The sequence below is a fragment of the Aquarana catesbeiana genome, linkage group LG02 (genome assembly GCF_042186555.1).
Source record: "Aquarana catesbeiana isolate 2022-GZ linkage group LG02, ASM4218655v1, whole genome shotgun sequence".
NCBI lineage: Eukaryota > Metazoa > Chordata > Amphibia > Anura > Ranidae > Aquarana > Aquarana catesbeiana.
The window spans coordinates 572,682,517-572,708,788 of record NC_133325.1 but is presented as its reverse complement, the minus strand read 5'-3'; the positions used below and the strand labels follow the sequence as shown (position 1 = coordinate 572,708,788).

Genomic DNA, 26,272 nt, shown 5'->3' with positions numbered 1-26,272 from the left:
TTTTGCATCCATTTTTGCATTGGTAGTGGATATAAACACTGATGTAAACTGAATCCATAAAAAAAAAAAAAAAAAAAAAACCCAACTATTTAAGATACTATTTATTATATGTAACTAAAGGCAAAACTTTTTCGTTTTGGAGGGAGTGTAAAGGAATTAGAACCCTGTCAGATTTTTATTGCTGTCCTTGCTTCCATTAAGAAGATTCACGCTCTCTTTATGTCCTCTTTACCATTACCATTGAAAGGGAAATTAAAAAGAAAACTCCAAATTTTGGGTTTACATCAGAACAGTAATCGAGGGGAAATCTTCCAATGGGGACACTGGTTCTGGTGATACCCCAGGATACCCTCACTTTGGAGGGATTGATTCCTGTATTGGCTATGGGACAGAAAGTGAAGGGAAATCTCCCCAATGAGACACAGTTTTTTTTAATTTGTTTTTTTTTTTTTGGCTGACTCCAGGGGTTAGAACCCTTCCTCATTCTATCCAAAATTTTAAAAAAAGTTATGTCTTTAGTTACAATTTAATGGTAAATAAAGTGTATTTGAACCTTTGCAGTCAAATTTGAGAACCCCCCCACTAAGTTTAATATGCGTTTTCATTCATACAGCATACCTAAAAAATATTTTTAAAAAAGTGTTTCTTACCTTTCTAATTTTGTTAGAGCAGGTTTAAACATAGGACTTTATAGGCAGTTTGTATTGTTCAGTATTACTTGCAATGTGCAATTAGGGGACAGACTTCCCTCAAAATACAATGTACCACCCAAGCCTTCAGACAGAGTGCACTTCTAGTCTACATAAAAACGCATATCTTCCAGCACAGTACAGACAGGGTTAATTATCGTGAAACAAAACTCCCCAGCCCCTTCCCCAACATTACATAAATTAGAAAAGCTATGTAAGATTTTTCAGCAAGTACAAATGTAACCAACAATTTTTTTTATATTTATTAAAAGTTATGCTATGTGAACCAGAACATGTGGTTATAAATTAGGTTTTATCCTAATTTGACTACAAAGTGGAAATACACTTCAAGACAACCATATTGTCGGTAGCATCTGCTCAGCTAGAATTAGGGAAATATGACTTGGACGGATGAGTCATGCTTTGCAGGAATGTATAAATTTGGAGCCTGTATACAGACTTTCCCATTTACGTACTTTGTCTCCAAAAAAACCTAGAGAAAGGCTTACGTAATATTTTATCTAAATAAAGAAGGTACTCTCATCAACTGCTGTTCATTTATCAGATAACACAAACTGGAATGTTTAGACTTCCCTATCAAAATATTCTGGTACCAGATAAGAATTTCTGCTGCAGGATAGAGGAAGCAGCATGATGTAACCATACAGGAGTGCATCACTTTAGAAGCCCGCATTCCTGCTAACTGAATGTTTTAACTTTAAAGAACTCTGCCGGGAATTTATCAAAACTGGAGCAGACAGGATCTGAAGCTGCTACGTCTGACAATCAGCTTTTAACTTTGGTTTGTGCAACTAAACTTTGAAGATGAAAATAGAAGCTGACTGGTTGCCATGCAATTCTGCTCCAAATTCTTGCTGGTTCAATTTTGATAAATTCCCCACCAAGTGTAAAATCCCACCTTGGGAGGGTCAGGTGACTTTGCCCCACTGTTGAGTGCTTTGGTTCCACCCTCTGACCCTTGTATTATTGCAGGACTGAGCAGTGACATAGGGAAGTCTATGGATGTAACCACAGAGAATGATGGGGGGCATAGTCATCCAACATTCTCAGAAGTATCAAATGCCAAAGATAATAATGGAGGCTGCAGCCCAGGGAAGGGGGGGGGGGGGGGGGGTAGGAGATGCAGGTTGCCAGAAAGTCTAGTGTAACAGCTCCTCTATTGCAGGGGAGTGCCATTTAGATCTGGGTCTCTTTGAAATAGAACTTTTTGCCTGATTTTCTGATCAAGGTGGCAGCAATCACCTGAGCAAAAATTTGGGGGAAATCTTTCAAAATATGGACACAGACAATAATATAAACTTGAAAAAAGTTGTAACCTTTTGTATCCCGTAAAAAAGGTTAGTCATCTTCGTTAACCCCTGGTCTAGCAAGGTACGTTTATCAATGGAATGGTATATACAAGGGGTTTAAAGTGGTTGTAAACCCCTTACAGACCACTTTTACCTACAGGTAAGCCTAGATTAAGGCTTACCTGTAGGTGCAAGAAATATCTCCTAAACCCTAAAAGGCAGGCACCGATGTCTACAGCGCATGCGCCGTAGACAACAGCACGCAGGCACACTGAGCGTGCTGTCTCTAATGGCGATCATGCCGTTAGTGGCGGCACCAGTTGTACATGCGCGGGAGTCACATCATCGCGGCTCCGGACAAATCACAGCGCCGGAGCCGCGATACCCGGAAAGAAGATGGACGCTTTGTAGGAGAAGGGACAGCGGTGACATCGCAGGCTCCCTTGTCAGGTAAGTGACACATAATGGGCTACTATGCGATGCATAGTAGCCCATTATGCTTTACCTTTGCAGGGAAACAAAGAGGAAGTAAACTCATCAGGCTTTACTTCCTCTTTAAAACAAGCACATTGGTATAGATTTTTACACCTGGCAAAGGGCTTTCAAATAAAAGTGAACTGAGCTGCTCTATAACCATATGATCAATTATTTGCAGCTCTGAAGGTGTGTTGCCACAACTGTTGCCGTGAGCAATAATTCTAGGGCCATCATTCATGGTTAAAGTGGTTGTAAACCTGAAATATGAACAAAGCATATCCCTCTATAGTGTGTACTTGTCTAAATTAAGAGCACCAAGTGTCATTTCTGTCTGCTGCTTAGTTCCTCTGCTATCAGCATGAATCAGTTCTGAAAAGATTTCCTGACACCACAAGAAAAATGGTGGCGGGGAAGGACCTCCCGCAGAGTGAAAGACCTAGCGCTGTTCCTGTGTGGATGGGGGTGGGTCTCTTCCCTCCAATCAGTTCTCAGAGTTCTCTTCACTAACCTCTGCAGAGTGCAAAAATGTGTACCAAAAAAAATGGCGCCTTATGGGCATGAGAACATGTAGACAAACAGCTGCCCCTTTTTAAGTGAACAAATCACTAAACTGTCCAAAATTATAAAATAAAGAATAAGGCGCTATACATGTTCATGTAAAAAAAACTGACACAAAGAAAACACTGCATCAAACTTAAATGTGCACATTAATGAATGAAAAAATAAGCAAGCATAAAGTCCATAAATGAATGAATCCCAACACCAAAATGGAATACTCTGAGATAAAACTTCTAGATCTTCCACCACGAGTGCTCAGTATGAAGATGGCCACTCACCAGAGCTGTTTGACCCCTTTTTAAAGGACGGTCAAAAAACACTTTGGGATCAACAGATTGGTTCCACTACTGGAATAAAACCACTCCAATGGCCACCCAGAAAGGAGCTAAAATGTAAAAATGACTCCACAGAAGACACGGATGAAAGTCTCATAGTGTAGTAATTTTTAATAGAGTAAAAACAGCGGCAATGATAGCAGTTACACTCATATGTAATAGTGCCTGGCCTGGCACTGGGTGTAAACAGTGTGTGTGAGTCAGCTGATCCCTGGGGGTGGCATGCATTCCACGTCTCACTCCGAAGGTGCAAAGCCTGGTGTGGGGTATCAAATATGGACCCGGAAATGAGGGATCCTCCGCTCCGACATATGTTCCACCGTAAATGGCTCTTCAGGAAGTCTTCCTGAGAGCCATTGCTCTTTAAAAATTATGATTTAAATCAAGCCTTTTTACTAGTGATTTAAATCGACTTAAATCAAATCCACCCTGCAATAGATTGTGTTTGTTTGCACTAAATTTCATTTTAGTTTATTTTTTTCCTGAACATAGGGCACTTGATAAACACCTGTGCAAATATTGTGCAACATAAAACTACCACTATTTTATTCTTCATGGTCTCTGCTTTCAGAAAATACATATGTTTTTTGAAGGGTTTAAAGTAATTTGTAGCAAAAAATGCAGATTTTAACATGTGTGCGCAAAATTAAAAAATTGCACTAGTAAACGGGGTAAAAAATTAATATTGCATGAAGACCGGGCACTTGTGGACCAGCCCACTTGGAACTCCAGCATTAAAGTGGATGTAAACCTGAAATTTTATTTTTTTTTTTTTGATGTCATAATGTAGAGTATAAGATTTCCTATAATTTGAGCCCAGTCTTGCCACACAGAGTTAATCCAGCTCTGAGCAATCCTCTTTTATTGTTCAGTGAGATAAAATTTGACAAACAGAGAAAAAAATTTTGTCAAATCCCCCCCTTGCTGTGAGTGACAGGTGATTTACATATTGTGCACTAGCCTAAGACATGCATTATTTTTTAACTCCCACCCCCACTCCTTTCTCCAGCAGCTCTGCAAGGATTGGCTGTTCCACACCTCACCATGATTTGGCATGCTGAAGTCATGTGGTTACTTTCCTGTCTTTTCACTGGATGTTAGAGATCATAGCAGAAGTTCAGTGTAAGAAATACACAGGAGAAATGCATACTGACAAGGGGAGTGTAGAGGTGGGCGGGGAGTCTACTGACATCACGACTCCACCCACCGAGCTCCAGACAACAGACCTGCCCACAGAATCTGCAGTTTTTCGGGTCTAATAACAGACAGAGGGGAGACATTTGACAGGTAAAGATACATGCAGGAGGCATGTATATCCTTATAGATAACCCCTATGGCAGTATTTTAGAAAGGATGAGAGTGGGCTTACATCCACTTTAAGAGGATAGCCTGCAGCCTTTAACACAAGTAATAATGTAAGATTACAAAAGAAGTGGAGAGTGTAACAAAAAAGCGAAGGCACACACTTATTTCTGGAACAGTACTTTACTACAAAGAGCTAAGATTGGGGGAGAGGGGACAAGCTAAAATAAAATTATATTAGTAAAACATGGGGCTTATATTATGTTCATATATGAATTTGTGACATTCCAAAAAAGAAAATCAGCATGGAGCAAGTCAAAGAAAATACAAACAAGGAGCGCTCCTAAACCTAGGGGTCATGTCACAGCAGCAACATTGTAGCAGCTACAAATCTCTGCTTATTTTTATTTGTAATTTGTAGCTGCTATAGCTGGTTAAAATATTAGCTTCAAGTTGTGATAGGATGCGGTAAAATACAATTTATTGCACTTTAAACGCAATGTATGATAATGCATGAACCATGGTGCAGTGCCATTCAATTGATTTTATAATGCTTTGCATTAGAACATATCCATTTATTTAAAACATGGTATGGATGAGGCCCAAGGGAAGCAATTCTGTAGCTGCTATAAATCACTAGCACACGATCACTTGTGCAACATGGCTCTAAGGGACTGATTATCTGTGCTTAAAACATCCAATTATGTAGAGTTCAGTCTGTTTCTAAATTACTCTGCATGACTGAGCATTTCAAGTAAATCATAGTACATGCCAACCTGTATCTAGAAAAAAAAAAAAAAGACATGAAACTGGTCTTTTAAGTTGTTAGCAGGCATCATCCAATGTCTGCAGTTCCTGATTAGCAACTGTGAGGCTGCATTCACACCTGAGTGTTTTTAGCTCATAGAACGCTCGTAAAACACCCAAAAAAAAAAAAAAACGCCTGAAAAACGCCCAACAAGCAAAATCCCATTCATTTCAATGGCACCTGTTCACATTTGAGCGTTTTGGCACCTGAAGCAAAATGCCTGAAAAACGCCCTAAGCTCAAAAAAGAACATGAACTTCTTTGGGGAAGATTACAGGCGTTTTTCTGCCTTTTACATTGGTGGCCTGTACAAAATCGTGGCAAAAACGCCTAACTTTGAAACGCTCAGATGTAAATGCAGCCTAAAGTACCTCTGCCAAGCCCCAGAGGTCCCAATTCCAGGTCTGCAGGAAAATCTTCAGTAAATCACCCCTTAAAACACATTCAGCACCTAAATAGCAAGGCCCGCTTATTTATTGTGGTTCCCACCCCCTTACTCAAATGCTTCTTTAACCACTTAACCAAAGATTTACCCCCCTTCATGACCAGGCTATTTTTTTGCGATATGGCACTGCGTTACTTTAACTGACAATTGCGCAGTCATTCTATACTGTCCCCAAATAAAATGTATGTCTTTTTTTCCCCACAAACAGAGCTTTCTTTTAGTGGTATTTGATCACCACCTGCAGTTTTCATTTTTTGCGCTATAAACAAAAAAGCCGTCAATTTTGAAAAAACAAAACAATATTTTTTACATTCTGCTAAAAAAACCTATACAATAAAAAAAAAAAAAAAAAAAAAAAAATGTAAAAAAGTCCAAATTTCTTCATAAAATTTAGATCAGAATGTATTCAGCTACATATTTTTCTTAAAAAAATCCCAATAAGCATATATAGATTGGTTTGCACAAAAGTTATAGCGTTTACAAGCTATGGTATATTTTTATTTACTGTATTTTTCGCTCCATAAGACGCACTTTTCCCCCCACCCAAAAAAAATAGGGGAAATGTCTGTGTACTGACCAGAACCCCCCACCCTCCTGTCGCTCTGCATAAAATCTAATAGTGTGTATGGGGGGTGTCAGTGGCATCGCCATTGGGGTGCGCTCCACACCCAGGTCGGGTGACACCCTCCAGAGGTGACACCATCCTCCTGAGAGCGGCAAGAGCCCTAGCTGCTCCCTTTGGTAGTTTTTTATTCAACCGGAACACCTCCGGCGCCATGGCCTAGTCCAGTCGGTCACTTCCTGCTCCTCCGACAGGCAGCCGCTGCTGCAAACTGTGTCCCCAGTCCTCCGGACCTTCCTAGCTGCCGCCCGTCTAGGTGTATCTGGGGCGGAGAGCCAGCCAGCCAGCCGCCCGCAGAGGGGGTTGTGCATTGTAATGGCAGTGTCCTGCCTGAGGTGAGCTGGTGCTAAGGGGGTGGAAGGTGTGGGCTGGCATGGTATCCACTGCCCAGTCACCTGAGCTGGTGTGAGAAGAGGCTGAAGGGGTGTTTGTGTCTGCCCTGCCACTCTGAGCTGATCTGGGAAGGGGGGAGGTTGCTGTGTCCACCACAACCTCCCAGGTATAGTGTAGCAGAGCTGATTTGATAGGGGGAAGTGGGCGTGTTATTGCTGTGTCCACCACCCACCTATAGTAGTAGTATAATATTAAATATTTTAGTACACCATTTGTTTCAGAATATTTTTTTTCTTGTTTTCCTCCTCTAAAATCTAGGTGCGTCTTATGATCAGGTGCATCTTATGGAGTGAAAAATATGGTATATATATTGTGACATTAACTGACACTTTTTGGGGACCAGTGACACTAATACAGTGATCAGTGCTAAAAATATGCACCGTCACTGTACTAATGACACTGGCTGGGAAGGGGTTAACATCAGGGGCAATCAAAGGGTTAAATGTGTGCCTAGCTAGTGTTTTACTATACTGTGTGAGGTGCTTTTACTAGGGGAAGAGATGGAATTTATGCCCTGCTTTGCAGGAACACAAACTACATCCCTTCTCTTCAGTCAGAACGGTGATCTGCCTTGTTTACATAGGCAGATTCTGTCTCTGCCTAACCATCGGCAGGTACTGGAGGACATTGGGTACCCTGCACCCGCTGATCAGCTTCCTGTGTGTGTAATCACCTACCCGGAAGTGTCAGATCACGTATTTTTTCGTGATCTGGCGCACAGGTGCCACCCTGTAGCAGTTAAACTCCTATAGGGTGAACCTTAAGTGGTTGAACGTCAAACCCCCCCCCCCCAAAAAAGGAAAAATCTCATCAAAGGCTGAGTAGTCCAAATATTACAGGGAGTTGATCCCGCACCATGCTGCAGCCTCTTCTGGTGAGATTTGACGTACTTTACATTCTCCCTAAACCTTTGTCGGCCGCATGGTGTCACCCCCTGCATTAAAGAAGGTGGGAAAGGTAAGCCTATTATCTAACTTTTTTTCCATCCAAAGGTGTTTTTTTAAGTTTAGCAGGATCATTAAGGGCACATTCACACCAGGTGTGGTAGGACTGTGTTGAACAGCTACTCCAGCACAGTCCCATCGCAAGGCAAGTCAAAAGGCCTCTGCCTCCCTCCTGGTCAGTTCACACCGCAATGGTGTGTGGAAAAAAAAAAAAAAAGTACAGCAGTACTAGTTCTCGCACAGCCACTAGTACGAACGGGCCCTAAGACCATGTCCGGTGACCGCCATTTTTCTGCACTGGATAAATGCAGGCCACTGCAACAGTTTTATATGTGCCTTGTTCACACATAACACACATTATTGCATATAAATGCAATGCAACACGCAAAAAAATGCACGCATTGTCAGTGCATTTTGATGTGCAGTATGGTGTGAAAGAGCCCTAAAAGACTAATCTACTTTCCACAGGCCATTTCTGCTTTACTGTGTTTGGGACTAGCACACCCTGACTTCAAGATTCCAAAACTGTATCTCATTTTTAATCTGTTCATTCTTAGAAGATCTTGCCATTTGGCAGATGAATAAAGTTTGTATAATTTTCTATAAATTTCAGTATGTGTATATTTTTTTATTATACTCCTCTGAGGAACAATTAAAGTCCCATCCTGTTCTAATCTTTTGAAAACATAGTTGTATACTTTCCACCAAATTCTCACTGTGTCAATCTCACTAACATCCCACTACAAATAAAGACCCCTGAGAGGTGCAACAGACGTTACATTTCTCTCTGAGAAGTACTAAAAAATCTGCTTTTATACAGTAAGATATCTATACCCAGCATGCAGGATCATCAAATATGCTGTGATTACAGATATACTGGTTTATTCAACAAACAGCACAAGAAAAAGGGTGCCAAGCATGGACAAATCAGTGCATTTAGTCAGTGTGCTGCAAATAATGGTTAGCAACTACATTTTAACCAATAATTATTAGAGGTGCATTTTGTTATTTACCAAATACAGGTTCCAAATTGTAATGCCGTGTACACATGAGCAGAATGTCCGACAGAATAAGTCCGACGAGAGCTTTTCATCGTATATTCTAATTGTGTGTATGCCCCATCGGACTTTTTACGTCGAAAATTCTGACGGACCTAGAAAGAGAACATGTTCTAAATTTTTCCGAATTAACCAATTCCTATCGGGAAAACCGCTCGTCTGTATGCTGTCATGACGGACCAAAAACGACGCATGCTCTGAAGTACGAGACGGAAGCTATTGGCTACTGGCTATTGAACTTCCGTTTTCTAGTCCCATCATACGTGTTGCACGTTATCGCGTTCTGGAAGGTCGGAATTTGGTGTGACCATGTGTATGCAAGACAGCTTAAGCGGAATTCCGTCGGAAAAACCTTCAGAGTTTATTCCGACGGGAAAACCGGTCGTGTGTACAGGGCATAATTGTAAACCCTTTTCAAACATGTCATAGAAATGCAGGACCACCACTGAAATGGCTTCTCTAGGCTACATGAAGCATTTTACTTTACTCACATTTTATATCCAATGTAAAAGGATACCTAATATCGTTCTCCAAAGCCGGATGCTTTACAACACAAGTTATGTTTCTTCTTCTTGCAAATCTTGTTGGGACCAGCTTGTATTGGCTTATGACTGTGACAGTTTTGTTTGCAAAGGTTGTATAATTCACCTCTGCTTTCCCAAGAGCCTCTTCCCAGCTCACTTGTGCAGCAGGTTTTCCTGTGGCAGCTCTACAGATGGCTGCTACAGTTTCATTTGCACCATCCATTAAAGAATCAGGTCCTTTAGTTATACTCACAGTTGGTTCAACTAAAACAAAGAAACAAATACATGTTAAACAATGCAAACCAATGCTGCACTTAAAGTTTTCTGTAAAGTAAAAACTGTCCGTCTAAAGTTTTAGCAAGGCAGTCATATTGGTGGCCCTGGAAGAGCTAATCCTTGGAAAAGAGAATCCATATCTCCATACCTCACTTTTAGGCCCGCTAAAAAAAAAAACATGAAAAAAAAAAAAAAAAGAATTGCATTCCTCAAACGTCTTATTAAAGCTGGATACACACTATACAATTTTCTTTAGATTTTTCAAAACCATATAATGAGGTCAAACCTAAACACTTTCAATTTGTATGCAATCTGGCAGGCTCTTGCACTACATAGTTGAAAAAAAATCTAAAGGAAACAACAAAAGTTGTAAAGCGTGTATCCAGCTTAAGATTAGACATTATTTAGTCCAGAATAAACTTGCCAGGTCAGTGCATTGCTGGATGCAAATTCCAGCCACCCAATGGATGGAGGCAGTCGTTATGTCAGCATTAAAGTGTAAGGCCTCATGTACACTGCTGCTGGTAAACGGACATTTATGAGCAGTTGGGCATTTTTTCAGCTGCCCCTGAACTCTCCTCTATGTTATCTTATCAGTACTTGATGTTATCTTATCAGTACATGTACACAGGGATGTTTATAATCGTTTCTAGGCAGTTGAGTTTAGAAGCATTTTTTGGAAAGCAAAAAAAAAATGCGTTCAGGATGGATGTTCAGAAGCATTTGAAACGCCAACTGCCTGTGACAGCTTGTAAATGTGTGTATACGCGGTAACTCGCATTTCGTTTTTAATTGACTATTTGAAACAAACAAAAAAAAGCACTTCTAAAACGCAAACGTGGCTAAACGCGGCATGTAAACGTGGCTAAATGGATGTTTTTAAATGTCGGTTACTATCTGTGAAATTAAATTGTTCTGGCGCGGTTGTAAAACATCCCTTGTACATTAAGCCTTACTAAACCAAAAAACATTTTTTACCTTAATGCATGGTTTGCATTGATGTAAAAAATGTTCTTATTTTCCTGTGCCCCCCTTTCCCTATGTCAAGAGTAAGAGGGGAGAAGAGATCAGCACTGTGCACAGCTGCCTCTATTCTCCCCTTTCTTCCTCTTCACACAGCATTCGAGCAGCAACAGGAGCCATTGGCTCTGGCTGCGGTCAATCAAATGCAGTGAAGAAGTGGAGTGCGGGCCTAAGTCCTGTTGTGTAAGTCTATGAAGCATGGCTCCTGTAGTAAAAAGTGGATTCAAGGGTTTTTGCGATACGGCACTGCGTCGCTTTAACTGACAATTGTACCCAAACAAAATTGACGTCCTTCTTTTTCCCACAAATAGAGCTTTCTTTTGGTGGTATTTGATCACCTCTGCGATTTTTATTGTTGCGATATAAAACAAAAACAAGTGTGACAATTTTGAAAAAATTTTTTTTTCACTTTTTGGTAATATAAATATCCCCAAACATGTTTTTAAAAAACAAAATGTCTTCATCAGTTTAGGCCAATATGTATTCTTCTACATATTTTTGGTAAAAAAAAAAAAAAAAAAAAAAAAAACCTTTGCAATATTGATTGGTTTGCACAAACTATGGGAAAGATTTATGGCATTTTTATTATTATTTTTTTTACTAGTAATCACAGTGATCTGCAATTCTTTGTGGTACTGCGACATTGAAGCGGACAGATCGGACACATTTTTGGGACCATTGACTTTTATGCAGCGATCAGTGTTATAAAAATGTACTGATTACTGTTTAAATGTCACTGGCAGGGAAGGGGTTAACACTAGGGGGCGATCAAAGGGTTAAATGTGTTCCCTCATGAGTGTTTTACTGTGGGGGGATGGGACTGACTAGGGGAGGAGACATATCGCTGTTCGTAATTACTACAAACAGCAGATGTGTCTCTTCTCCCCTATCAGAACAGGGATTTGTGTGTTTACACACACAAATCCCTGTTCTGGCTCTCGTGCACACGATCGCCGGCCACGTACACCAAGTCTCCCACCGTGCAGCGGGCGGACGCGCGCCTGCTATGGCTCTTATTATTTTGTGGTAACTAACCACTTTGCTGACGTAAATGTGTGTGAGCCGGTCAGCAAGCAGTTAAAAAAAAAAATCTGACTTTAGTAACACTAACATTTATGGTCACAGCAATACACTGATGATGGAGAAGTAGGAAGCTTGAAGAACATAGGGCTACGCTCTCTTCTGACCCTCCACCCCAGCAAGACAGCAGGAACAACATTGGAAGATCTGATTTTTTTAGCATTGTGCACTGGAATAGGAGGTGAGAGAAGGAAGATGTAAAACTGGGCTGCTATATTATAGCCAGGTGGAGAAAACCTTTGGATTTCCACTGGACTACCTGCATATACAGTGTCTGTGTTGAAGAGGACGAGGCTGGAAATCACTCTGTAATGCTGACAGTTAGAGAAACAGACTGGAAGCTTTAAAAGGAAACGAGTGGCCTCCATGGTAAGTTACTAAGGTAGACATGTTGAAAACTTGTACCATCATCCTGGAATCTAGAATTGAAGAAGTTGGGAGCCTGGTCCCCAATCAGGCTGCCAAAAGAACACGAGGGCATTTGGACTATTGCGGTACAGTAAAAATGAATGCAATAATAGGTGATAAACAATAATGTAAAAATTATACAGTTGATTTTATTGATGCAGAAAAATAAATCAACAGTTACACAATAAAACATGATAGCAGTACAGATGTATCACCAGTGAAATCATTAACCCCGAAGGGGGAAATATACAGTTTTACATTTTACTATATTTTTACATTATTGTTTATTACCTATTATTGCATTAAATTTTACTGTACCGCAATAGTCCAAATGCCCTCATGTTCTTTTGGCAGCCTGATTGGGGACCAGGCTCCCAACTTCTTCAATTCTGGAAGCTTTAAAAGGAGGATGGTGCATGAAATTATTGTTCTTCCTCTGTTAACAATGGTTACCTGCAAGGAAACGGGCCTGGTGTCAAGAAAGGCAGCAAAGAAGCCATTTCCACCATAATTTGCAAATAAATTCTTTCAAAAATCAGACAATGTGATTATCTGGATTTGTTTCCACATTTTGTCTCTCATAGTTGTGATATACCTATGATAACAATTACAGGCCTCTCTCATCTTTTTAAGTGGGAGAACTTGCACGATTGGTGGCTGACTAAATACTTTTTTGCCCCACTGTAAGTGACTTGAGGAACAAAACATCAAAATTTTGGGTCTGTGGCCAGGAAGTTTCCCAGACCTTATTCCCATTGGTCAATCCAGTGTTGCCAGCCGGCAATATTTTTACTGGCAGCCAGTAAAAAACAGGCAATTTTCTCCTGCCAGTAAAAAATATGGCTGTGACGCCCAGCCCGGAGCCAGCCGAGACCATACGAGTGCCTGCTACAGTGTGTTCGGGGGTGGCTCTGGTGGAGGCGGTGCATGAGCATGTCCTGTGATGTCATGGTGCAAGGGGGCCAAGCAAAGTGGCCAGAGCCTTGTGTGTGGATCTGGGGGATAGAAGCAAGGCAGGCCAGAGGTGAGACCATCAATGCTGTTTGGACTGGAGGGACTACCTGGCTTGGAGAGAGACTGTCACTTTGACTCAGGAGGGGACGTGTCATGTCGTTAATTTCATGTGTGTGCCGCCCATTCTAATTTCTTGCCCTCCTGTCCCTGAGCTACTTACTTACTATATCGAAAATAAAATAAGAAATATGTTTTTTGCCTTATTTTCTACCTTAAATCTCATTGCTAATTTCATATTGTACTTGTTTGTTGCCTAAATGGTGAATTTTGCAACTTTTGGAAATGCCAGTAAAAACTTGGCTGTGCCAGTAAATTTCAATCTGTTAGGTTGGCAACACCGGGTCAGTAAAAAAAAAAATAACCCCACAAATTCTGACAAACTCTAAGCATTGCTTATGCAAGAATGGGCTGCCATCAGTCAGGATGTGGCCCAGAAGTTGATTTACAGCACGCCAGGGAACATTGCAGAGGTCTTGAAAAAGGAGGAACAACACTGCAAATATTGACTCTTTGCATAAACGTCATGTAATTGTCAATAAATGTCTCTGACACTTATGAAATGCTTGTAACTATACTTCAGTATACCATAGAAGCATCTGACAAAAAGATCTAAAAACACTGAAGCAGTAGACTTTGTGAAAATTAATATTTGTGTCATTCTTAAAATGTTGGCTAGGGCTGTAGTCACCCATGGGCATGTTTGTATGTATTTATATATATATATATATATATATATATATATATATATATATATATATATATATATATATATATATATATATATATATATATATATATATATATATATATACACATTTTCACTTGGGATGTACTCACTTTTATTGCCAGTGGTTTAGACATTAATATGTGTGTGTGTGTGTATATAAATACATACAAATACACACACACACACACATATTAATGTCTAAACCACTGGCAATAAAAGTGAGTACATCCCAAGTGAAAATGTCCAAATTGGGCCCAAAGTGTCAATATTTTGTGTGGCCACCATTATTTTACAGCACTGTCTTAACCCTCTTGGGCATGAAGTTCACCACAGCTTCACAGGTGGCCACTGTGAGTCCTCTTCCACTCCTCCATGATGGCATTACAGAGCTGGGTGATGCTAGAGACCTTGCGCTCCTCCACCTTCTGTTTGAGGATGCCCCACAGATGCTCAATAGGGTTTAGGTCTGGAGACATGCTTGGCCAGTCCATCACCTTTACCCTCTGCTTCTTTAGCAAGGCAGTGGTCGTCTTGGAGGTGTGTTTGGGGTCATTATCATATTGAAATATTGCCCTGCAGCCCAGTCTCCGAAGGGAGGGGATCATGCTCTGCTTCTGTATGTCACAGTACATGTTGGCATTCATGGTTCCCTCAATAAACTACACTCCATAGCTAATCAACATAGTTCATTATGACCGGCCATTTCTCCATTCCCTCCTTCTCCCAAGTCCATTTTCTCTATTTTATTTAACTATAAATGAGCGTCCGGCTTTATACTAATGGGTTTTTCACCTACTTACATGATCTATCCAATATTCAACCCATCTTTGTTGTTGTTTTTCTTTTTCAACAGGCACTGCATTGTCCCTTATTGGCGAGAAGTGAAATTCAATTTGGGACTCTAGTGTTGCTGTTTATTTGGATAGTAATGTATTTTTGTAACCATTTACACCGTGAAGATATGCATTTATTATGATCCAATATTTCATTAACATAAATGCGATACAATCTGATACGTGTAAATAGAGACTTGTCAGATGTGTGCACATTTCGTTTTCATATTTTATGACTAGGTTTAATATATTTATTTTTTGGCCACACATCTATTATATACATAAAATACTTCTGTTTCTATTTCACGCAAAAGGGTGTGTGGTGCATATATATATATATATATTCGTGAGCAGTTCTACGTATGAATATTTTAATGCACCTTCCATGCATATATATATATGTTTTTTCTTCATCTTTTTCTGTGTTTTTATTATCTTATCGATATGTCTACACCATGACGGGATGGTGTGGTATCTAGCATATTTGTCTATTTTGATATATGTTGGTAGGGAGCTTTAGTTTTTTTCTCTTTCTTTTTCAACTCAAACTAGATACCTCCCCACCCAATCCACAGGTGTTGTTCTACTATGAGAATGATCAACATTTTAGTTACATGGTATAGGTGCATATTGAGTGTGGTGCGCGGATTGGTTGCTCCATCGGCCCACACACTCCACCCTTCTACCTATTTATTTACATTTTATTCTTTTCTTCTCCAGCTATGAGTAAGCATCTCATGATGTGAAACGCGTTAGCCTTTTTTTTACCCTGTATCTCCTTTTCATGTGATTGTATTTTGGATATTTTATTCTTCAGTAAAGATGTTTTTTCTTCAGAGTGCCGCTATCCAGGAACTTTTTCACTTCACTTCAATTTGTGCAAAGCCAGCACCTGGAATCAGTTCACATTAGGGCGGTAACAACTTTAGGTCTGGGAGCTTTGTGAGCGGCATCTCTTTTTCTTTGCCTCCCTCAATAAACTGTAGCTCCCCAGTCCTGGCAGCACTCATGCAGGCCCGGACCACGACACTCCCAACACCATGCTTCACTGTAAGCAAGACACACTTGTCTTTGTACTCCCCACCTGGTTGCTGCCACACACACTTGACACCATCTGAACCAAATAAGTTTATCTTGGTCTCATCAGACCACAGGACATGGTTCCAGTAATCCATGTCCTTGGTCTGCTTGTCTTCTGGAAACTGTTTGCGGGCTTTCTTGTGCATCATCTTTAGAGGAGGCTTCCTTCTGGGCAGACTAATTTGATGCAGTTTGTGGCATATGGTCTGAGCTTTGACAGGCTGACCCCCCCCACCCCTTCAATCTCTGCAGCAATGCTGGCAGCACTCATACGTCTATTTCCCAAAGACAACCTCTGGATATGATGCTGAGCATGTGCACTCAACTTCTTTGGTCAATCATGGTGAGGCCTGTTCTGAGTGCAACCTGTCCTGTTTAACTGATGCATGGTCTTGGCCACCAGCTCAGTTTCAGGGTCTTGGCAATCTTCTTATAGCCTAGGCCATCTTTTTGTAGAGCAAAATTATTTTTTTCAGATCCTCAGAGAGTTCTTTGCCATGAGGTGCCATGTTGAACTTCCAGAGACCAGTATGACAGAGTGAGAGTGATAACACCAAATTTAACACAACTGCTCCCCATTCACACCAGAGAACTTGTAACACTAATGATTCTCATGACAGCGGGGTTAGAAAATGGATAATTGGGCCCAATTTGGACATTTTCACTTAGGGGTGTACTCACTTTTGTTGCCAGCAATTTAGACATTAATGGCTGTATGTTGAGTTATTTTGAGGGCGCATCAAAGTTACACTGTTATACAAGCTGTACACTCACTACTTTACATTGTAGCAAAGTGTCATTTCTTCATTGTTGTCACATGAAAAGATATAATAAAATATTTACAAAAATGTGAGGGTGTACTCACTTTTGTGAGATACTGTACACACACACACGCGAAATTATAACAAAGAATAGCACTATACATGTTCATATAAAAAAACTGTCACAAAGAAAAACACTGCATCAAACTCAAACGTGCACATGAATGAGAAAATCAGCAAGCATAAAGTCCATAAGTGAATAAATCCCAACACCAAAATGGAATGCTCTGAGATCTTCCACCACAAGTTCTCAGTATGAAGATGGCCACTCACCAGAGCTGTTTGACCCCTTTTTACAGGAAGGTCAAGAAACACTTTGGGAACCCCATATTGGTTCCACTAATGGCATGAATCCACTCCAATGGCCACTCAGGAAGGAGCTAGAATGTAAAAAATGACTCCACAGGAGACACAGATGAAAGTTTTATAGTGCAGTAATTTTTAATAGAGTAAAAACAGCGGCAATAATAGCAGTTACACTCACATGTGATAGTGCCTGGCCTGGCACTAGGTGTAAACAGCGTGTGTGTCAACTGATCCCTGGGGGTGGCGTGCATTCCACGTCCCACTCCGAAGGTGCAAAGCCTGGTGCGGTGTATCAAAAATGGACCCGGAAATGAGGGATCCTCCGCTCCGACATATGTTTCGCCGTCAATGGCTCTTCAGGAAGTGGCTTCCCAGGCTTTGCACCTTCAGAGTGAGAAGTGGAATGCACACTACCCCCAGGGATCAGTTGACTCACACACGCTGTTTACACCTAGTGCCAGGCCAGGCACTATCACATGTGAGTGTAACTGCTATTATTGCTGCTGTTTTTACTCTATTAAAAATTACTACACTATGAGACTTTCATCTGTGACTACTGTGGAGTAATTTTTTTACATTCTAGCTCCTTCCTGAGTGGCCACTGGAGTAGATTCATGCCATCAGTGGAACCAATTTGGGGTTCCCAAAGTGCTTATTGACCTTCCTGTAAAAAGGGGTCTAATGCCCCATACACACGATAGGATTTTCCGACGGAAAATGTTTGATAGGAGCTTGTTGTCAGTAATTCAGACCGTGCGTAGGCTCCATCGGACATTTTCCATTGGAATTTCCGTCACACAAAATTTGAGAGCTGGTTCTGAAATTTTCCCACAACAAAATCCGTTGTCGGAAATTCTGATCGTGTGTACACAATTCTGACGCACAAAGTTCCGCGCATGCTCGGAATCAAGCAGAAGAGCAGCACTGGCTATTGAACTTCAATTTTCTCGGCTCGTCGTGTTGTACGTCACCACGTTCCTGACGTTTGGAATTTCCGACCAACTTTGTGTGACCGTGTGTATGCAAGACAAGTTTGAGCCAACATCCGTCGGGAAAAAAACATGGATTTTGTTGTCGGAAAATCCTATCGTGTGTACAGGGCAAAAAAAACAGCTCTGGTGAGTGGCCATCTTCGTACTGAGCACTCGTGGTGGAAGATCTAGAAGTTTTATCTCAGAGTATTCCGTTTTGATGTTGGGAATTATTACCTTAAGGACTTTATGCTTGCTTATTTTCTCATTAATGCGCACATTTGAGTTTGATGCAGTGTTTTTCTTTGAGACAGTTTTTTTTATATGAAAATGTATAGCGCCTTATTCTTTATGTCAGAATTTCGCACAGTTCCAGTGATTCGTTCACTTTAAAGGGGGCAGGATGTTTGTTTATATGTTCTCATCCCCACAATACACCTTTTTTTTGGTACACATTTTTTACACACATACACACACACATATATACCCACATACACTACTGTGCAAAAGTTTTAGGCAAGTGTGAAGAAATGCTGTAAAGCAAGAATGCTTTCAAGAATATATATTCTTATTGTTTTTATCAATTGACAACATAGAAAGTGAGCGAGCAGAAGAAAGATTGAAGGCTAGGTCCACACTATTGCCACATGCGGCTCACAGCAGGGTCCGGTGCGTTCCCGTTCACCGTTCCAGGTCCGATTTCAGCACGAATGTTTGGGCTGAATTCGGGCCTGAAACGGACCAAAAGACGCACAGGACCTCTGTGAAAATTTGCACCGGAGCTGGTGATATGTGAACCAGCTCCATACAGAGCCAGTTACAATCCTGGGTAACCCGCATCCAATTCACATAGGTGTGAACCCAGCCTAAATCAAATCAATATTTGGTGTGACTTCCCTTTATTTTCAAACCAGCATCAATTTTTCTAGGTACACTTGTGCACAGTCTTTTTAAGAGACGCTGCAGGTAGGTTATTCCAAAGATTATTCGAATGGAGAACTAACCACAGATCTTCTGTGGATGTAGGCGGTCTAAAATCTCTCCCAGGGCTCTGTGGGGGCCAAACCATCACTTCCAGAACTCTTTGTTGTTCTTTATGCTGAAGATAGTTCTTAATGACATTGGCTGTATGCTTGGGGCTGTTGTCCTGCTGCAGAACAAATTTGGGGCCAATCACCTGTCTCCCTGATGGTATGGCATGATGGATAAGTATCTGTATTTCACAGCATTGAAGACACCATTGATCAGGCAACGCTGAGGACCGTAGACGCAGTGGTCGGCCAAGGAAACTTAGTGCAGCAGATGAAAGACACATCATGCTTACTTCTCTTCGACATCAGAAGATGTCCAGCAGTGCCATCTGCATGGAAACCAGTGCGACCCAGGTACACCGATCTATTGTCCAGAGAAATCTGGCCAGAAGTGGTCTTGATGGAAGAACTGTGGCCAAAAAAGCCATAACTTCGACATAGTAACAAGGCTAAGCGACTTAAATATGTAGGAAAAAACAGGAACTGGGGTGCAGAAAAATAAAAGCAGGTACTCTGAACTGATGATTTAAAATTTGAAATATTTGACTGTAGCAGAAAGCAGTTTGTTCGCTGAAGGGCTGGAGAGCGATACAATCATGAGTGTCTGCAGGCAACAGTGAACCATGGTAAAGGTTCCTTGCAAGTTTGGGGCTGCATTTGTGCAAATGGAGTTGGAGATTTGGTCAGGATCATTGGTGTCCTGAATGCTGAGAAATACAGGCAGATACCCATCATGACATATCATCAAGGAGGCATATGATTGGTCCTACATTTATTCTGCAGCAGGACAAGAACCCCAAACACAGAGCCAGTGTCATTAAGAATTATCTTCAGTGTAAAGAACAAGGAGTCCTGGAAGTGATAGTTTGGCCCCACAGAGCCCTGATCTCAACATCATGGAGTCTGGGATTACATGAAGAGACAAAAGGATGTGAGGCAGCCTACATCCACAAAAGATCTGTGGTTAGTTCTCTAAGATGTTTGGAACAACCTACCTGTCGAGTTCTGTCAAAAACTGTGTGCCAGTGTACCTAGAAGAATATATGCAGGTTTGAAGACAAAGGGTAGTCACACCAAATATCGATTTTATTTAGTTTTTTTTTTTTTGTTCATTCACTTTGCATTTTGTAAATTGATAAAATAAACAAATAAAACATACATTTTTAACAGCATTCTTACTTTACAGCACATGTGCCAAACACAAGTTCTATGGGCCGAATCTGGCCCACCAGGCCATTTCATGTGGCCCTCGCACCCAGGGCTTTTTTTTTCAGCCAGAGGTGGCAGAACACTGCACATTATGCACAGAACACCCCTAAACCCTGCACTCTGTATGCAGCGCAATCCTCAACCCTGCACCCTGTACACAGTGCACCCCTGAATTTTGCACTCTGTACGTAGCTCATCACTGAATTCTGTACTCTGTGCGTAGGGCAACCCTGAACCCTGTACTTAGCTCACCCCTCAACTCTGCATGTGAACTGTACAGAGCGAACTCCGCGCATAACTCATTCCTGCTATTTATTGCCCTTTAGGATCCTCCCACTGTTACTGCATTTTGGCCACCCCTCCATTTTTGGCCACCCATCCATGTGGCTTGGCGGAGGTGGGGGTGGGGTGTGGTTGAGTTTCTGCACATATTCTCTGGGGAAAAAAGCTCTGGATAAATTTATATAGTCTTACAGATAATCCCGGCCCTTTCAGTGCAACCAGAATCCTGATGCGACCCGCAATATAATTGAGTTTGACACCCCTTTTGCACAGTACTGTGTGTGTGTGTGTGTATATGTATGTGTGTATGTATGTATGTACACACACACACACACACACACACGATATATTTATTAAAAATGAAAATACCGAGCCCCCGCCTCCCTTTCGTTACTGCACACCACTGCTCAGTGCGGAGGGTTGGTAAAGCACATGGAAATATCAGTAAACCACAGCATCTAAATATACTACATTAAGCAAGGTAAGTCTGGCGGCTTGCCGTGGGTTACTTGCTATGTATCATCACTGCTGTTTGCAAAGCCTTGTTAAATAAATTTGTTAGCGTTAAACCAAATATGTCCACCAGTATGAAGCGCTGATTGCAGTTGCTTCTGTATACATGATATCTAGTAAAACCACGGCTCAGCAAGGTCATTATTTCTTAAACTGGCCTCAGAGAACACCTGGCAGAAACATCAAAAGCACTGAGCAGGTGGAAAATTCCTGCTCTAATGATGTTCATTAATTCTGCTTATTACTGCTTAAAGCAGTTTTATTCTAGTATATGGCAGAAAAACTATATATCACACCCAGTGATGATTTTCAAAAATATGCCATAAAATTTGCAAAAAATAGGGGAGTTCACCCATGCAGAGCCCTCAGTATCTAAGGACAAGGGAAAATAGGAAGCTATTTGGAAAATTCATTCCTTGCTCTACAGCGACCGGATTTCCCTCTAGTCAACATCCCGTGTTTAAAATAAACACATTAAGCTTTCTACTATTTCCTGCTCAATAGCGCTGAATGCAACACTACCCTCTCCAAGCTATTTATGGCACCTGCCAATCCAAACTTACAGTAATAAAAACCAGAGTGTTAGATTTTCCACAATAAGGGAAAGTGCTAATGCTGGGGTGGCAACACTTTGAAATGTTACCGAGTAGATACAGAAGGGCACCTGTCACAATCAAGGACAAGTTCAAAACAAAAAAAATATGCTAGATGAGATAATATGGGATAGGCTAACGGCAGTATCATAACTTCCAATAAAATGAAAGAACCTTCAATTATATTGCAGACATATATACAGTTTGTTTAGGCTACATACAAGTTACAAATGCATGAAATGATGTCAAATATTTCAGGAGGTTTTACCCTAACTGGAGCAATCTTAGACTACTCATTTGAGGTAACATTTCATTCTTACCAAGCACAGTCACAGTGGTTGCTGACTGAATAGTTCCAAGTGGGAATGTAACTGCTTTGCATATATACTCCCCAGCATCAGAGAAGCCTACATTATTTATCACGATTGTTGCATCATGAAGTGATGTATTTTTAAATATGGTTCTATTCTGATAGGATTCTTCAAAAGATGTTCCAAAGATAGGGTGGTGGACAACTATGGTCTGAGTGGTCTTCCCAATGCTTTTCTCCCACGAGATCTGGGTTATTGCTTCATTGAACTCAATTAAGCACTTCAAAGTGACATTCTTTCCCCACACCGCAGTCTCATGTGGATCCACATGTATTGGCCCAGCAAATGAACCTGTAAAAAAGGAACAAATGAGGTAATGTGAAGGCTAGTCAGGCTGAAATAAATGAACGGATACAAACAAAAAGGTGCCAGGTAAAAATAAACTTTAGAAACAAATTTCAATGGAAAAATTAACAGATTCACAGACAATTTATATATAATCTAATTCACTAAACATTACATTTGCATCAATACCTTAATGCAGGGGGGTACGTACAGGGGTTTGCAAGTGCGACCCAGCCCAATGCTCCAGGGGGGCCCATGCGGCCCCCTGTACACATGGATAGGAGGGGCGTCATATAGAGAAACCCAATCCCCTCCATTTTTCTCCTGCAGGCATTCAGAAAATGGAGGAGACTGATTTCTCTATATGCCGCCCCTCCTGTCCACCCTCTTGCCGTGATCGGGTCTCTGTGCTCTCTCCTGGCTCCCTCTCATCTCCCACAGCGCTGCCAGGTTCCCTCCTCCCCTCTCCCACTGGCTGATGCGGGGAATGCTTTTGGGATGGAGAGAGGGAAAGGAGCCAGTAAATGTGTCAGTTACCGGCCCCTTCCTTGTCTTAATGAATATAGTTTGTGATCTGTACCGATCACTGACTCTGTCCAATCATAACTGAAGCATAACAAACTGTTTACTAGGCTTCCATTTGTGAATGAACGGGAGGCTCTGTACAGAGCTATGCCTGTCCATTCATTTTGTGCAGCTGAGGCTGTAGAGATGGGGATTGAGGGCCATGTACTCAATCTCTATCTCAAAGGTAAACCATCAGAGGTCTGTTTAGACCCCTGATATCTCATCAAACCCCCCAACGGGGCTCCTAAAAAATAATAAAAAACAAAAAAACAAAAAAACGTAAAAAAAATAAACATTTTCATTTCAAAAGCCCCTTTCCCCATATACATACACATATAAACACAATCGCGCTCATACAATGACTGTGTCTCACATACAGTAGGTATTACCACACATGCCAGACCAAAAGTATTAATTTTAGGGCCAACATTCACTGTTAACTCTAAACTGATGCTCTGTAAAGGCTTTAAAAAGTGTCGCCAATGGAAATTTTGGGTACCATAGGTTTTCGTTGTTTGTTTCACAGGAATATGCAAATTGCTTTAAGAATGGGGCTGAAAAGCCCCCTATGAGATAGCATAGTGAGGATTAAGGAATTTTGCACTCGACTGAGCAGTTTCTGTGAACACTTCGGGTGCATACGTCACAGGGGAGATCAGCTAACAGTTGCTCGCTAGTCTCCCACCGCTATCAGTCTGTGAATACATCCTGGTTCATACATCACAGGGAGACCAGCAAACAGTTGCTCGTTGATCTCCCACCACTCTCGATACTGGTTAGATATCTTTGTTCAGCCTGCAGGCCTAACCCTAACCCATCCTGGTTAGATATTTGTTCAGCCTGCAGGCTACATAAAAAAATAATTATATGTGTATGGCTAGTCTAACACAATCATCTACAAGGTAATTTGGCAGCCTGTGTTGTACCCTTTATTTGTTCAATGACGATTCACATTTAAATCTTGCCCTGCTGATCAATGAATAGTAATAAATTAAAAATAATAAAAGTAGGAACTCTGATTGGCATAGTAGGCTTTAGCTGGAATTTGAGAGCTTAATAACTGAATAAAATACGAAACTACAATTTAAAGCGGAGTTCCACCCTAAAGTGGAACTTCCGCTCATCGGATTCCCCCCCCCCCTCCGGTGTCACAATTGGCACCTTTCAGGGGGGAGGGGGGTGCAGATACCTGTATAATACAGGTATCTGCACCCACTTCCGGGTATAGCTAGCCGCAGCGTCCCCGCCCACCCCCGTTGTGTTGTGGGAAATACACAGTTCCCACAACACAACGGGGACCAGTGTAGACGCGCAGCGCGACTCGCGCATGCGCAGTAGGGAACCGGGCAGTGAAGCCGCAGCGCTTCACTTCCCGATTCCCTCAGTGAGAATGGCGGCGGCAGCACCTGAGGATCGAGGGACGGTTCGGCCTCGGGTGCCGACATCGCTGGACCCCGGGACAGGTGAGTGTCCTTATTTTAAAAGTCAGCAGCTGCAGTATTTGCAGCTGCTGACATCTAAAAAAAATTTTTTTGCGAAACTCCGCTTTAAGTTAATAATTTATAGAAATTAAGAGTACAAACATTGAAAACCGATTTTTACCACAATGTATAACATTCTGAACAAATATAAAAAGGAGAAGTCTCAGGGGGCGTGGTCATAGGATGACATGACCACGCCTCCTAATGACCTCACAGTCCCAGCATACCCCGGGACTGTGATGTCATAGGGGGGCAGGGTCACCGCCTATATAAGTCATAGCAGAGCGCACAGACAGCATTACAGCCGGAGAGAGCGTTGTGTCAACATGTCTGGAAGAGAAGAGGGAAGAAGACGATCTAGATGTCCGGGCTCCTCCGCTAGCAAAAGTGCAGCAAAAGAGCAGAAGATAGCGGAGGAGCCCGGCAGAAGGAAGAAGGCACCGGAGAAGAACCAGAGAGCGCGGAGACAACACCGGAGAGAGGGAGAAGAGGCCTGAGAGACCCCCAAAGTCAGAAGAAGACCCCGGAGCTGCCTAATAAATTAATTTTAAAACCTGTGTAGTGTGTTTTATTTATTGACACTTTTTTCCCTAGGTGAATAAGTAGGGGTACGCTGTACCCCATACTCATTCACATAAGGTGGGGGGCCGGGAGACCCCGACAACCAACGAAAATACCAACCCCCGCCTGCAGACCCCGACAACCAACGGCCAGGGTTGACGGGAAGAGGCCCTTGTCCTCATCAACATGGGGACAAGGTGCTTTGGGGTCGGGGGGGCCGCAGGGCGCCCCCCTCCCCCAAAGCACCCACCCCCCATGTTGAGGGCATGCGGCCTGGTACGGCTCAGGAGGGGGGGCGCTTGCTCGTCCCCACCCCCTTTCCTGACCGGCCGAGCTCCGTGCTCGGATAAAGGTCTGGTATGGATTTGGGGGGGACCCCCACGCAGTTTTTTCGGCTTAGGGAGTTCCCCTTAAAATCCATACCAGACCTAAGGGCCTGGTATGCCCCTGGAGGGGAACCCATGCTGGTTTTTCATTTAAAATTTGGCGTGGAGTTCCCCCTCAAGATTCATACCAAACACAGTGCCTGGCATTGGCGGGGATCCAACTCGGATCCCCGCACCAGTGTGAACCCGGCTCGCAAGGTGTCAATCTCGCCAATAAAAGTGGCGAGATTGACTCAATATCAGACAACAATACAGAAGTTGACCAAAGGGTGGTGGTAAAGAGCTGAAAAACCACGTGATTTGGTGAAAGTTGGCTGGAAAAGTCCTGTCGCCCGTATGCAAGACAAACTTCTGGCCAACTCCCTTTGTACAAAAATCCAAGGGAAAGTTTGTACAAAGTCCTATCGTGTGTATGGGGCTTAACACTGAACTTCTGCTATGATCTCTAACATCCAGTGAAAAGACAGGAAAGTAACCACATGACTTCAGCATGCCAAATCATGCTGAGGTGTGGAACAGCCAATCCTTGCAGAGCTGCTGAAGAAAGGAGTGGGGGAGGGAATTAAAAAATAATGCATGTCTTAGGTTAGTGCACAAGATGTAAATCACCTGTCACTCACAGCAAGGGGGAGGATTTGACAAAGTTTTTTCTCACTGAACAATAAAAGGGGATTGCGCAGAGATGGATTAACTCTGTGTGGCAAGATTGGGCTCAAATGATAGGAAATCTTATACTCTACAGTATGATATAAAAATTGGGGGTTTACATCCACTTTAACTCTTTAAATCATATAGCGATGTATAAGGTTCAGCAAAGATTTTGATATAAGGAATTATGTATTTACTGTATATATGAAAAGGAAGAAAAAAAAAAATCAATCTAGCACTGTAGTACACATATATTTTGATACTGAAATTAAAAAGTCAGATATTAATTTATAAAAGAATAATATTGACGTCGATGAACTGTATGTAGTCAACATCATCAAA

The 26,272-nt window shown here is 41.8% G+C and overlaps 1 protein-coding gene across 3 annotated transcripts in view; it reads right to left on the bottom strand.

Annotated features, from left to right (window-relative positions):
- The window catches only part of NECTIN3 (nectin cell adhesion molecule 3), a 210,563-nt gene that overhangs the window by 94,658 nt on the left and 89,633 nt on the right, over window positions 1–26,272 (bottom strand). For all 3 annotated transcript variants that reach the window (XM_073616097.1, XM_073616095.1, XM_073616098.1), the window contains exons 2-3: window positions 21,952–22,293; window positions 9,432–9,728 (exon numbers count right to left, since the gene is read on the bottom strand). In XM_073616097.1, the coding sequence (XP_073472198.1) occupies window positions 9,432–9,728; window positions 21,952–22,293 (639 nt within the window). The remainder of the gene's footprint in view (window positions 1–9,431; window positions 9,729–21,951; window positions 22,294–26,272) is intronic.